Raw genomic sequence first — 15,263 nt, 5'->3', positions numbered from 1 at the left:
GACAGCTAGCACGCTCCTCTGACATCTAGCACGTTCCTCTGACATCTAGCACGCCTCTCTGACATCTAGCACGCTCTGACAGCTAGCACGCTCCTCTGACAGCTAGCACGCTCCTCTGACAGCTAGCACGCTCCTCTGACATGTAGCACGTTCCTCTGACAGCTAGCACGCTCCTCTGACATCTAGCACGCTCCTCTGACATCTAGCACGCCTCTCTGACATCTAGCACGCTCCTCTGACAGCTAGCACGCTCCTCTGACAGCTAGCACGCTCCTCTGACAGCTAGCACGCTCCTCTGACATCTAGCACGCTCCTCTGACAGCTAGCACGCTCCTCTGACAGCTAGCACGCTCCTCTGACATCTAGCACACTCCTCTGACATCTAGCATGCTCCTCTGACATCTAGCACGCTCCTCTGACATCTAGCACGTTCCTCTGACAGCTAGCACGCTCCTCTGACATCTAGCACGCTCCTCTGACATCTAGCACGCCTCTCTGACATCTAGCACGCTCCTCTGACATCTAGCACGCCTCTCTGGCATCTAGCACGCCTCTCTGACATCTAGTACGCTCCTCTGACATCTAGCACGAACCTCTGACATCTAGCACGCTCCTCTGACATCTAGCATGCTCCTCTGACATCTAGCACGCCTCTCTGACATCTAGCACGCTCCTCTGACATCTAGCACGCCTCTCTGGCATCTAGCACGCCTCTCTGACATCTAGCACGAACCTCTGACATCTAGCACGCTCCTCTGACATCTAGCACGCTCCTCTGACAGCTAGCACGCTCCTCTGACATCTAGCACGCTCCTCTGACATCTAACACGCTCACGCTCCTCTGACAAGCCTTATAGGCCGGCTCAGGTAGCAGGCCATCATCTGAGTATTCAGGTAGTTGTCATTTAGGTCACAACTGTGGACTGTTTGTTAATTTCTGGTTTCCTTGATCACTTAAGAAGTTCAGGCCTGCTACATTGCTGAGTACTCTGCTATTATACGGACCAGTTCAGCCTTAGATTAGTGATAATCCAGTATTGCTACACTGCTGGGTTGACTCGCAGCCAGCAATGCATTGGAGCCAGTGATTGGTCCAGCTCTATTATTTCACCGAGTCAATTCTACCATTCTATTGTCAACTCTGCATAAGACTCTGTGGCAAACTCAGCTCTGCTATATCACAGAATTAACTCTGCCATACTGCAGTCAGTTCTGCATTGGACTATGTGACAAAATCAACTGTGCTGTATTGCTGACTTAACTCTGCTACTCCGCTGGTCCAGTACTGCCATTGCCTCCTGTGTAACTCAGCTTGGCTTCATCAGTTCTTCATCAATGAGACTACCCTGCTTCCTTGCGTCACGCCTGGTGCCATTTCCTTAACTCTGCTTCATCTGATCCCTTGATTCCAGGTTCATTGTCCTGCTGCCGTTTTGTCAGATCAGCTTGATTTGTTCCATCCGGATGTCCCTGCCATACCAATTTCTTCAGTTCATGCTGCATAACAACTGCTCATCCAGATCAGGAGTCTCACCGGGTGAGACATAAAACATAGTTTACAATGTATGTTCTGTATTTGTTCCTCAAGAACAAAACTCACGGACCAGTATCTCAAGAAGTTAATTCTGTTCTAGAAACCATTGAGTTAAAAAGCGCGGGGCAATGGGAGAAGTGTTCAGACTGGCTCTCCTATGACTTCCTTCGCTATAATAGGTGAACATGAAAGACCTGTCAATCAAGATGAATTCAAGTGCATGGGACAAAGCTGCAATATTGAGGACAGCCGCTAAATATACAGCTCCGGCAAAAACTGAGAGACCACCACATCAAAACCCTGTCATGGACAGTCCAATCTCCAGACCTGAACCCCATTGAAAACCTCTGGAATGTAATCAAGAGGATGATGGATAATCACAAGCCATCAAACAAAGAAGAACTGATTACATTTTTGTGCCAGAAGCATTGTGAAAGACTGGTGGGGAGCATGCCAAGACGCATGAAAGCTGTGATTAATAATCATGGTTATTCCACAAATATTGATTTCTGAACTCTTCCTGAGTTAAACCATTAGTATTGTTGTTTCTAAATGATTATGAATTTGTTTTCTTTGCATTATTTGAGGTCTGCAAGCATTTTTTTTTTATATTGACCCTTTTTTCTTTGTTAGAAAAAAAATACAATATTTATTGCCTGGAAATTCGGAGACATGTTGTCAGAAGTTGATAGACTAAAAGAACAATTTAAATTTTACTCAAAAATATCCCTATAAAGAGAAAAATCAGACAAACTGAACATTTTGCAGTGGTCTCTTCATTTTTGCCAGAGCTGTATAGCGTGCTAAATCTTGTAAATCTCACATCTCCTCTGTCTGCCAAACACAACAGCACTAACGTCTCCCTTCTCCAGACTACTGGCTGGTATGTAGGTTGCCACGCAGCCTGCACCCTCAAGCATCACCGCGTGGCTACCTTAAAAAATACCACAGTGATTAAAATACTGACTCCATACAAATACATGCATTATATATGACATTGAAAAATTGATGTAAAAATAACAATCTTGTGCTTTGCTCAGACATCTTCACTAAAAAAAACATTACATTACAATGGCTTCCAGCAATCTGGCTTTCAAAAAACGAGTGCAACAGCATTCTATGGTTCCTGGCTACAAGTGTGACAAGTGGCGCCGATGAGGCAGGGGCAGTCAACCTGAGCAAGAGCAGATGAGCGATCCATTAAATTATTGGGCTGGTGCTTAGACAAATAATGTATGGTACGTGACAGAAGAACAAGGAGACCCCAGTATGCATTTTAGTACAGTATATGCCAAATACATGACAAACCACAGACAAATGACATTGCCTTAATCCGTAACATATGTGCCAAATCATAAATGTTTATAAGCAGAATAGAACTTAGAATAGGTCAGCATTCATCTCCGTTCCTCCTTCTGTCATACACAGTTATTACTAACTGCATCTTACCTGTGTGTGATGATTGGAAATAACTGATTCAAGAAATAGAGATGTGTATCGAGGTGTAATGCATGATTAGTGATATGCATGATCTCTAGGTGGATCTCCGAGGTTTCTATAATTTCTATTGATTTGTTTCCAAGTGAAATAAGAGCTAATACATATTAATTCCGGACACTGGTAGGCTTCCCCAGGTCCTAAACTGACTGATATGACACACATTATCAAATAATTTGCATAACTGAAAAATATCTTGATTTTCCCTGGGATAAGAGGATTACTAGACTTCCATTAATTAGGTCATAAAATGTGACTTTCATATGACTTACGTTTATGTGATGCTTAGGTAAGAAGATGCTGCTTGCGCTTGTCATGATCCGGGTCGGAGCTTGCTTTGTTTCTCCTACTCCGGCCTGGTCATGGTGGGGTTAACTATTTCTGCCTCTCTTTGATTTGGGAGTGGCTATTTCTTGGTGCTCTTGCTGGCAGCTTGTGTCAGTGATAGTTTTGGGCTTGCTGGGACTGCTAACCTGTGACACCCCTGTGTTCCTTTTGCCTCTGACCTACCTTACCTGTACCTGACATGTCTCCTGTACCTGACCTAGTGTGACTCTGGTGTGTGTCCCCTCCGTTTGTGACTCGGCTAAAACTCTGACTTCGTCTCCTGTTTTCCGTCTTTGTTACCACACGTTTGTCTGGCTTTTTGACCTTTTGGCTTACTCTGACTCCGTTCTCTGTCTCACGTCTCTGGTACCTTTGCTCCTGGCTGGTTCTGACCCTCGGCTTGTATTTTGACCACGAGTTCTGTTTTCCCTTTTAAACTATACGCTTACTGACCGTTACTGACTTGGCTCGTTTTGACCACTCTCTGTCGCCACCTGGTGGCGCAATGCAGCGTGCACTGGGCTGCGGTGCGGCAAGTGTGACCTCTTTTTCTGTCACCCACTCTCCCTCGTGGAGTCTGCACATACCTGCATTGCTGCAGCGTGACTGCACTGCTGTCCACAAAGTCTATCTGATATAATACTGGAGATACCAAAGTGCTGAAGTAAGAAGAGGCTGCCAACACCTCTGTCCACCTTGTCTAACCTCACACTTAACATACCAAGGGTGCTGAGGTAAGAAGAGGCTGCTCACACTGCTTTTAAACATTGATAATCTACTACTGGAGATGCCAGTTGTGCTGAGGTTAGATGAGGCTGCTCAAACTTCTGTCGACTAGGTTTTTCTGATCTAATACTGAATATACCAGACATGCTGAGGTAAGAGGTAGCTCATACTGCTGTCCATCCTGTATTTCTGATCTTATATTGGAGATATAATAAATGCTAAATATATGCTAAGGTAGGAAAAGGCTGCTCACACTGCTGTCCACCCAGCCTATCTAATCTATTACTGGACATACCAAAAGTGCTGAGGTAAGAAAAGGTCGCTCACACTGCTGTTCACAAATTTTTTTTTAACTTAACACTGAAGAAACCAGGGATGCTGAGGTAAGATAAAAAGAGGCTGCTCACACTGCTACCCACTTTGTCTTTCTGATCTAATACTGGATATACAAGGAGTTTTCAAGTAAGAAGAGCCTAGTGTCCTGCTGACACTGCTATCCATCCTGTCATTCTGATCTAATACTGGAGATACCAGGGGTGCTGAAGTAAGAAGAGGCTGCTCAAACTGCTGTCCACATTTCTGATCTAATACTGGAGTTGGCAGGATTACTGAGGAAAGAAAAGGCTGCTCACAATACTGTCCACCTTGTGTATCTGAACTAATACTGGAGATACGAAGGGTGCTGAGGTAAGAAGGGGCTGCTCACACTGCTGTCCATCATGTGCTTCTGATCTAATACTGGAGATACCAGGAGTGCTAAGGTAAGAAGAGGCTGCTCACACTGCTGTCAACCATGTCTTTCTGATCTATTACTGGAAATACCAGGAGTACTAAGATAAGAAGAGGCTGCTCACACTGCTGTAAATCATGTCTTTCTGATCTAATGCTATAGATAAGAGGGGTGCTAAGGTAAGAGGAGGCTGCTCACACTGTTGTCCACCATGTCACTTTGAATGACAATACATGGTATAGGTTATCTACAGGTTCATCAGGGAAAATTTCCTCTGTATATGCTCATAGACAGTTTTTGTAAGTGCAAGAAGAGGGTGGCCATTTAAATTATATAGTGACTCCCTAGACAAAATGTTTGTGATCTGCTAATTAAAATTATTTAGGATGTTTTTTATTTGCCATTTCCTCTAGTTGTCTATTCTTTTCTATTGCCGGATAACCCATTCAATGTATAGATGATAACATATAAATGAGTGTAAGAAAGAATGTACAATTTTATGAAGATGTTGAAGTATTACAAAGTTGTTTTAATAGCCAAAAAGTATTTTTTAACGACACAAAAGACTTCTATGAAATAGAGAGGCTGTCACACAACAATCCTGTCATGTTCACAAGAAGACACAAGAATAATCTCAGAAAGTGACACACACAAGAATGTGCAAACAGGCGGGTCCAAATACCAGTACTAAAGACGTTCAACATTTCCTTTCACAAATTGTTTAGTTTGGAGGTGGAAAGTAACGTGTTTGAGTGTGACAGAAACTCCCTGCAAATATAACACATAGTTCTGCAAGGGCTGCACCTTGTCAGGGGACTCTGAGTATCATTCTCCCTTGGGGCAAAACTCTCATTACCCTGGATAGATCAAGAGCTCCAATGGAACAAGTGAAGGGCTGCCATCAAGGCCAACAGCCCACCCAACCCTGGCCAAAGATTGCGATGTGCCATTTCTAAACCACAGCATAATACAGGTGATTGGGGTAGCATTGTGAACTCCTATGGTACTGTGACAAGTCACAAAATGTCAGACCCAGTCAGAGTCGAGACCCATTTGTCATGGTTGTGGTACCTAAAAGGTCACAATACTACTCCATTCACACCTGCATTACTCTACGATGTAGAAATGGCACATAGTAATTTTTGGCCACACGACCTGGGTAACAGTCAAAATCACCATGTAGCACCGGCCTTAGACAAAGAATATGGCAGGAAAATTAAAATTCTGCTGAGGATTCATAGCAACCAACAACAGCCCATATCTAATGGCCACTCATGGATATGAAGGTTGAATATGGGGGTGCACCACAGCAGCGGTCCATTATCAGCCTGCTCCCACCCATACAGCGAGGACTTCCAAGGATAAAAAACTATTATACCTAAGTATCATGTGTATACATTGCGTGTATACATCATATATATATATATATATATATACATAGAACAGGTTTTTATGTAATTTACTAAAAAAGTTAATTTTACATATCATTATCTATATTTAAAATATCTTGCAATCTTCCCACTGGCCTATTATTAGGCCTATACTTTCTGTTTCTTTGAACAGCCACATGGATATAAGCAGGAGTAAACAAGCTCTGACTCATTGATTTATTGATTTATACAAGAAAGATTTATAGACATGCTCTTATCTGGTCAAAGGTCATTGTGAAGGGAGGAGGAGGAGGAGGTGAGCTGTGACATCACCAATTGTGAATGGTGGATCCTGTGTTATCTAGTGTATATAGTGTTATCTGTCATTGTACAGGAGGAGGAGGTGAGCTGTGACATCATCAATTGTGAATGGTGGATCCTGTGTGATCTACTGTACATAGAGGTATTATCCCATCTGTTACTTTCTTGCCTGGACTCATACAGTGATAAGCTGGCTCTTACATATTACAATTACATATGATATGAATTTGGATTACTGTCTATGGTAAATTGCACTTTGCCCTTTATGACATCCATAATTCTGACACCTTATGAACACTATTGAGTTGTGCTCACCGTTCCACGCTGCCTTATCCATAGAGGAAATAATGGCGGGCAAATAGATGTAGGTGCTCAGTGGTAGAGAACAGCATAAATCATAGGATATGTAAGTGCTGTGGTTTTCTATGATTTAGGCTGCCTTATCCAAGCATGGCACATTGTTTTTACCATTTTATGTTTTTGTAGAATTAGGTTTTGTGTATTTTGGTGGATTTCTGACTTTATTTCTTGTCTACAAGTCTCTGAGTAGACTTATGATGTATTGAACACTTGTGTTTCTCATAAGATTCTCTGTTTAAAATATATGAATAACTTGAGTTTACTATTCCTTTTGTCACTGGGGTACTGTATCTGATTGAACAGAAGAAATGGAAATGGACTAGTAACTTTCAATTATTCATTTGTTCACCCGTTTACAGGAGGAATAACAGAGGGACAGCACAATAAAGGCTTCCAAGAAAGATGTTCTAGTGTAATTTGTTATCAGGAGAGCTGAGTCCTCCGTAAGCAATGAGTTCTCAAGTTCTCTGGAGTTTTAAAGGTTTGTCCAGTAAAGAACTTTTATCGCCTATTCACAGGATAGAAGATAAATGTGTGATCACAGGGGTCTGGCTGCTAAAAGCCTCACTGATCTGGAAGCACAAGTTATCCTATGTGAATGGAGGCACTGAACATGTGTGACCACCATTCCTATGGACAATGAATGTGGCATTGGTAGCTCATGCTCACTTAAACTCCATTAACATGGGGGCTAAAGTTGAGAGCTTCAAGATCAAAAAGGAACATGCTGATTTGTCATTCAACATTTACCCAACAAAGCAAAAAAAATATCTATAGCTCTAACCAAAGAAGAAGAAAATGCCAAACTTTCATTTTCGGAGTTAGGTTATCTATGTAGCAGAGGACCATGCGTGTCCAGTTTTTCGTCTCCAGTGTCTCTTTACTAGTGACAGCAGCCACAGTTAGTTAATTCTTGCACTTGTTCCACTCATCCATCACCCATGATCATCTGCTCCTCTGCTCTGTGTTTTACTGTATATTAGTAGTCAGACCAAATAAAACTGGTTTAGTTTCACTTAACGGAGTTGAGGAAAGAACCCTAGTCCCTTTCAGCTACCTTGGTAGTTCAAAGCTGCTGACCAGAACCCTACGAGTTACCTCCCATTTGCTGACATCCCTGGTGGTCTCTTCTGATTAGTAGGCGTTAAGTCATGCGAGCAATGCGCTGCAACAGTAACATTGCGCCAGGCCTACAGAAGAGGCGCTGGGGATCCCGTCAGGTAAGAGGAGGTATGCAGGGACGCCACAACGTTGCACCAGGCCTAGAGAAGAGGCACTGGGGATCCTATCAGGTAAGAGGAGGTATGCAGGGACGCCACAACGTTGCACCAGGCCTAGAGAAGAGGCACTGGGGATCCTGTCAGGTAAGACGAAGGTACGCGGTGCAGCCACTACGATATACCAGACCTACAGAAGAGGCGCTAGGGATTACGTCAGGTAAGAGGAGGTACGCAGGGCAGCCACAACGTTGCACCAGGCCTACAGAAGAGGTGCTGGGGATCCTATCAGGTAAGAGGAGGTATGCAGGCCAGCCACAACATTTCACCAGGCCTACAGAAGAGGCACTGGGGATCCTGTCAGGTAAGAAGAAGGTACGCGGTGCAGCCACTACGTTATACCAGGCCTACAGAAGAGGCGCCGGGGATCACGTCATGTAAGAGGAGGTACGCTGGGCAGCCACAACGTTGTGCCAGGCCTACAGAAAAGGAGCTGGAGATCCCATCAGGTAAGAGGAGATTCGCGCGGCAGCCACAACGTTGCTCCAGGCCTACAGAAGAGGCACAGGGGATCCAGTCAGGTAAGAGGAGGCATGCGGGGTAGCCACAACATTGCGCCAGGCCTACAGAAGAGGCACTGGGGATCACATCAGGTAAGAAGAGGTACATAGAGCAGCCACAACATTGCACCAGGCATGCAGATGAAGTGCTTGGGATCCCGTTAGGTAGGAGGAGGTATGCGAGGCTCTGGTTCAGCAGCCACAAACCAATGATGTTTCCGAAGGGGCTAAGGCCCTGTAAAGCTTTTTGTTCAAGTCTATCTCTTAGTGATTCGCTAATAAGTCTTTTATTAGAAGCACAAACCTATGAGGAGACAATTTTCTTTTGTGATAAACCAACATAACGGGAGAACAAACTGGTTTTTAAAAGGTATAATGAGTGTCCTGTTCCACAGACCCTTTAAATCAATTCCAATGATTGCTGATACTTACAGTCCTCTCCTGACCCACACAGACTGGGCATAGAAGTGAAGGTCCTTGCTAAGGACAGAGGTCACAGCGTCCTCAAAGTGCAACTGTCTCCCTTCACACGAGTCCAGGGCAAACAGACTTAGAGAAGGTTCCGCAAAGACCTACAATTAATATGAAAAAATACAATGTTATGGCAAAACCAACTCATAATGCTCCTTTTCACATAGATGAAGTCAAAGATTTCTTAAAGAATTTGTGTTCTGTGAAGTTTTGACTGTATAACTATAATACATTACCGAGATAATCTGAGGGCAGCTGCATCCTGACCCCTGCTTTCTAGAACTTTGTCTCTTTCTTAATGGGGTTGTCTCAAGCAACTTTGCAACTTACCCCATATTAAAAATTCTCTCTGTTCTCAAGAATGGAGGAATTCTATAGTTTACACCGCGGTGCCTAGGTTACCGGCCACCTCTGCAGTGGCCAGTCTCCTAGACAATGGGCATGTCCTTGTAAGCGGTTACAGCTTGCAAGTGCTGCTCTAAAGCTGGTCGGGTCTCTGGATCTGACTAACTTCACAGCCCTTGCGCCTCTCTGTTGCAACAGCAGAATTGTAGAGAGCATAATGCTGGACAGTGTCTCATACTGCTGGCCCAAAATGTCAATCCTCAGGAGATCAGGATAGCTCTGCCCCCCGACAAGCAGGAAGCCGCGTGTCAGAGGAGCGGTTCGCTGCTGAAAAACAAACTGGATCAACCCATTTAAGATAGACATAAGCAACCTGTGGCTTCACGGTTCTGTATACCTGAAAGATCTGGTGTCCTAACGTCCTACTTAATATGTTCCCTTATATGAAGTAGACTATTCCTCCAAAATTTGCTTAGATTTATTAGAAGGGTCCAGAAAAGCTTAAATAAAGCAAGCATTACTCCATCATCATCTAGACTAAGTTATAATCAGCAGTCATCTATAGGTGTATAAAGGTTCCCATACACATTAGATAAATGTTTGTCAAATGATGGTTAAGCAGACTGTTATATCTTCTGACTTTCCCATACATAGCGACAATTGACTTCTCTGTCCACTCCACACTCCGCTGCCCCTTCCACACTCTACCGCCCTCCTCCAGTCTCTGTCGCCCACCCTCTAGACTCTGCCGCCCCTTCCAGACTCTGACACCCCGTCAGACTCTGTGGCCCCCCGCCAGACTCTGTGACCCCCGCCAGACTCTGACGCCTACCTCCAATCTCTGCCACCCCCCTCCAATCTCTGCTGCCCCCTCCAATCTCTGCTGCCCCCTCCAATCTCTGCCCGCCTCTAGAGTTTGTTGCTTCCCTCCAGACTCTGCCGCCCCTCTCCAGACTCTGCTGCCCCCTCCAGACTCTGCCGCCCCTCCAGACTCTGCTGCCCCCTCTTAACTCCTCTGTGCACTCCAGCACCTCTATCCCCTCCAGACACCTCTGTGCCTTCATGTTTTCTGTCCCCTCCAGACTCTGCAGTCCCCTCTAAGCTCCACTGTCCACTCCAGACACCTCTATCCGCTCCAATCTCTTCTAGACTCCACCATCCCCTCCAGACCCCACCGTCCACTCCAGACTCTGCAGTCCCCTCTAAACTCCACTGTCCACTCCAGACACCTCTATCCGCTCCAATCTCTTCTAGACTCCACCATCCCCTCCAGACCCCACCGTCCACTCCAGACTCCACCGCCCCCCCAGACTCAGCCGTCACTTCCAGACACTTCTGTCCCCTTCAAACACCTCTGTCCCTTTCAGTATCCTGTCCCCTCCAGACTCTGTGGTTCCCTCCACACTTTGTATGTATGGGGACCATAAGGTAGTTATCAAACCTTTATCACTGTACATTCACATATATGACTAGACCATCTAGTATACTGTATATGGGTTTTCTGACTTTTAACAGCCTTATTTTTGTATTATGTAACTTTCTAATACAAGTTTTAGTGTAAATCTGGATCTCTAATTTGGTCCCCATATTTGTCATATTTACAAGGCCTCCTTCATCCCCATTTTTGCAGCGCTTCTCATATCTGACAACTTTTTGGGACTTTAGTAGTGCACCAAAACACTGTTTCAATAAAGCCAGTTTTTTACTTCTCTGTCTTCGATTCTTAATCATTATCAAGATTTTTGTTTCTGTCAGCAACACGGGAAATATATTTTTTTATACCTGAGAACCTGTTATAGCTTTAAACTTTTTCCTGCTGATATTTGTGTACTAAGCCTACACGAACTCATATTAATGAAGCGGTCAGTTTCAGGACAGGGTCACGCGACCTTCCACATCTGAGAACAGTCTGATTATTCTGATCAGCATGATAGCAGTTGGTCTCAGATGTGCAGAGAAAAACTAAACTTTCTCCACCTTCTCCATTCTGCCAGCCCATTTTCACGGACCCATACACTTGCATTGCTGATTTTGATCGGACAATTAGATCAAAATTGGACATGTCCTCGATTTTTTTGGTAAACCATTTGAGGAAAAAAAAAACTTGGGTATGTGCACAGCTCCATAGAATATCATGGATATAAGTGCTACCTGTGAAAACGACAGATACCACTCATGAGAAAATCGGCCATGTGTACGAGCCCTTATAGAGACAGAAATAGTGACTGGTGGGGATTCGGGTGTGTAGACCCCCATTGTATTAGTCTGGACTACAGACTGTTTAGTTCACAGAAAATTTACTAGACTGGATGCAACTCTGAATATATCAGGTATTACAAATTACAAATAAGGGATTACAAAGTATAAGGCTATGTGCACATGTTCAGGATTTGCAGGTGAAAATTCTTCTGCAAATCTTGATAGTTGGCACGGAAAATGCTGCATAAAATACATGCGTTTTTGTCGCCAACTTTTCCCTACTCATTAATATGGGTGAAATCTGCAGCAAAAACCCTGAAAGAGTTGACATCCTTCAAAATTAAATTAAGGAAAAAAAAAAAAAACAACCTGTGCATGAGATAGGAATCTTTATCACCTTGCCGGTACTAAGCTTTGTGACAATACGTGTAAAAAATGCAACGCGTGCACATACCCTAATGGAAATTTGCTGAACATTTTATACAAAAATGAACATTTCTTCAAAAATGCAATATAAGGAATGCATGTAGGCAAACTAAATCTATAAAGCAGATAGAACATCACTTGTTTCCTCCCAACACATAGTGTAATTCTCACTACTGAATAATTTAGACCAAGTAACCAGGCGGACATGCCGACACCGCTGACTGACTAGTGATATTAGGAAAGGTACAATTAGTATTGAGAAACAGATGCTACAAGTATCTTACATAATCTATTGGCTTGATGGATTTGATCTCGGCTGTAGGGCATCCACATGAGGCCAAGTCTGGGAAATGTCCCTCTTCCAGCACGCACAGATTGTCATCACCGTCTGATCCATAGCACAGCAGCCAGCTGGAAGAGACCGAGAATGTGACAAATATCTCATTACTGGTCAACACCGAGCAGAAAAAACAAAGTGTAGTGTAGCACTGCATGATGGCGTCCAAAATCTGTCACCTTACCAACCTCGCAAACATGGGGTTCCCAGTCCCAACCCCCTCACCAGGCAGGAACATTGCTAGAAGATCTCTTGAGGAGCAGCTCCTGACTACCATTGGTACATGCTTTACCAACCATTGAACTCACTAAACATTAGTATCCTACAGATCTCCTAAAGGAAAGAGGTTATTGCTAGTGTCTGATGCTATCGTTCTGCAATAAGCCACTATTCTTTCTTGTACATTGCCGCTAAGTCCTCATTCATGTGTTTTTCAGGTACTTGTCCTATCTGTATAGAATATAGACCTCATGTAGTTTATGGGCTATTCACATGTCCATGCTTTATTGAGGTCCACAAACGAAAACCCAAAAAAGAAAACATGTCTATTTTTGAACACAGTCAGGGATCCAACTCGCCCATTCAAATCAGTGGGTCTGTGAAAAACATTGGATAGTACATAGATGTTATCTGTGTATCATGAGGTAGGTACAAAGAAGGAAAAATCCAGCTACTTCCCCAAGGGATTATATTATTAATAAAAAATATATACTTTTTTGACCCATATTAACAACATGAGAAACACTGGGCCTACACGTTTCAAGCAAAAAAAGCTCTTAGTCATTTTTTGCTTGAAACGCGTGGGCCTAATGCTTCTCGTACTTCCATATACTTACCTTGTTTCACCAGGGAACCAGAACTCAGGATTTTCTTGCAAAGCACCCATCCAGGAACAACTACATCGGTGAGCTGATGTAATCTCTTTTTCTCTATATATTGGCTACAATCTATATATTGGCTACAATTAATGCAGATAATGTCGGCATGTTGACATGGATCATTTGCAATCCTAATGCTTTATTATGATTTTCCAATATGTCCGTAAAAAATATTGCCTGTCCGTAAGTTTTTGATAAGCTGTCCAGGGAAAATAAAAAGTCAAGCTGGCCATCTATCCACTAGCACTAGAGCATAGCCCCATTCTTGAGACAAATCCGGGTCGCATTATTAGAAGGACCTGCATCTATCATAGATTTGTGGCATAACTGGGTGAATTCAATAATAATAAATAAGAAGGGTTCGGCTAGGGTGTTTTCAGTCCCGTTTTTCTGTTCCATTATGGGAACATAAAAAAATACAAAAAGACAGCCCTGTTCTATGATGGACAAACATGGTCCTCTTGGTGAAGGTGGCCATCGGAGAGGATACAGTCCAGTATGCTTCCGTTCTGTTCTGGTAAAAGTGGTGGAACTTCCAATGAAGTTTCCTAAAGGAGGCTCTGACTGAAGTGTATACCTACTCTTCGGTATGTCACCTTCCCAGTGGTGCACCTGCAGAACTTTTGATATATTGTTGAGCAATAAATCTGTTTCTTACCATCCTCTTAAGACCTTGAAAGACATCGGCATACAAGATGTAAAGTCAGATAAGCCCTCAGTGAAATCCATGTCTTCCCCTTGGAATTCCGTTCTTGAATACACTTTAATCTGCAAAGACACAAAACATGTAAGTAGTAAAAACTTGAAATGTGATGGATTGTAGATGGGTTTCCCCAATTCAGGAGCCTAAAAAGCAGCTCTCTATTTCTCCTGTGTTGGCGCTACAGAACAAATAAACATGTGCTGCATGGTCTCCCTGATCACTGGAGGTCAGCTCTACACCATGTGGAATACTTATCACTGACTATTTTCTCTTACAAAATCTTTTGACCTAAATCCATTTTATTGCTTACATTAGGAAAATGCATTACACACCTACATAATTCGATTACTGTGGTCTCTCAATTTACAAGTGGGAAGAATTCCCGAAAACAGTAGAAGGAGTAGGTTGACAATAAACCAATACCTCCTTGACACTTTTTTGTAGACACTGTCGACAGAATACATGCCTCGTTTACAGCAGCTTGTACCCTGTGAATGGCATTGTCACGGTGCCGACTTGATGCCCCCAGCAGGTACCAGGCTTGTCCACAGAATACGAATACAGGCTTCTATACAGTGCACTGGTCTTACAGTAATGGCTTCCATATTACGTGTGGAAGGTTGGCTCACTTAGCTGCTCCTCGAGGTAGATACAGGACCATGTTTGGGTGGTTTATTGCATCATGAAACAAAAACCCAAACTGATAACAGAAAAACAGCCTTTCTGGCTCAAAAGAAAATAAACAGTTCATACAAAGTCCTGCCCACTACTTCTAGATCAACACCTATGGCAGCTCTCACAGGAGCTTCAGTATGGAGGCTTCCATTCCTCCATACAACACAGAACAGAAAAAAATTGTCAGGATATTTAACTTCCTCCAGCCACACCCTGGAGGTGGAGATATGGTGGGTAGGCGTCCCGCCCATCCCTGACCTACCCACCATGAAAGCCATGCCCATATAGTGACTAGATTGCTCTCAGCACATACCATGCTGGAGAAAACACTTATGGCTTTCACATCACTCAGGAAAGCAACCTTTGTGACACATATCTCCCCTCACGTACGGCACCAGTAACCCTGTAACATACGTTACACTAGAATTTGATTCTGTTGCCTTTATTTTTGCAGCAAATTGTTCTTGTCTATACAGGAGGCAGAGTAACACCATATTTAGGAATTTCTCTTGAATTTAGTAGATAATACTGAATTTAGGAGCTAATGGGTCCACTCCATAAACCACTGAATCCATGGCCACACTGGA

The 15,263-nt window shown here is 43.5% G+C and overlaps 1 protein-coding gene across 1 annotated transcript in view; it reads right to left on the bottom strand.

The window, feature by feature from the left end:
- The window catches only part of CRYBG3 (crystallin beta-gamma domain containing 3), a 176,147-nt gene that overhangs the window by 20,420 nt on the left and 140,464 nt on the right, over positions 1-15,263 (bottom strand). The window contains exons 16-18 of the mRNA XM_077294112.1: positions 13,957-14,066; positions 12,368-12,494; positions 9,075-9,214 (exon numbers count right to left, since the gene is read on the bottom strand). Coding sequence (XP_077150227.1) covers positions 9,075-9,214; positions 12,368-12,494; positions 13,957-14,066 — 377 coding nt within the window. The remainder of the gene's footprint in view (positions 1-9,074; positions 9,215-12,367; positions 12,495-13,956; positions 14,067-15,263) is intronic.

The sequence above is a fragment of the Ranitomeya variabilis genome, chromosome 3, assembly GCF_051348905.1.
Source record: "Ranitomeya variabilis isolate aRanVar5 chromosome 3, aRanVar5.hap1, whole genome shotgun sequence".
NCBI lineage: Eukaryota > Metazoa > Chordata > Amphibia > Anura > Dendrobatidae > Ranitomeya > Ranitomeya variabilis.
The sequence above is the reverse complement of the archived record's forward strand: the minus strand, read 5'-3'. Positions and strand labels throughout refer to the sequence as shown.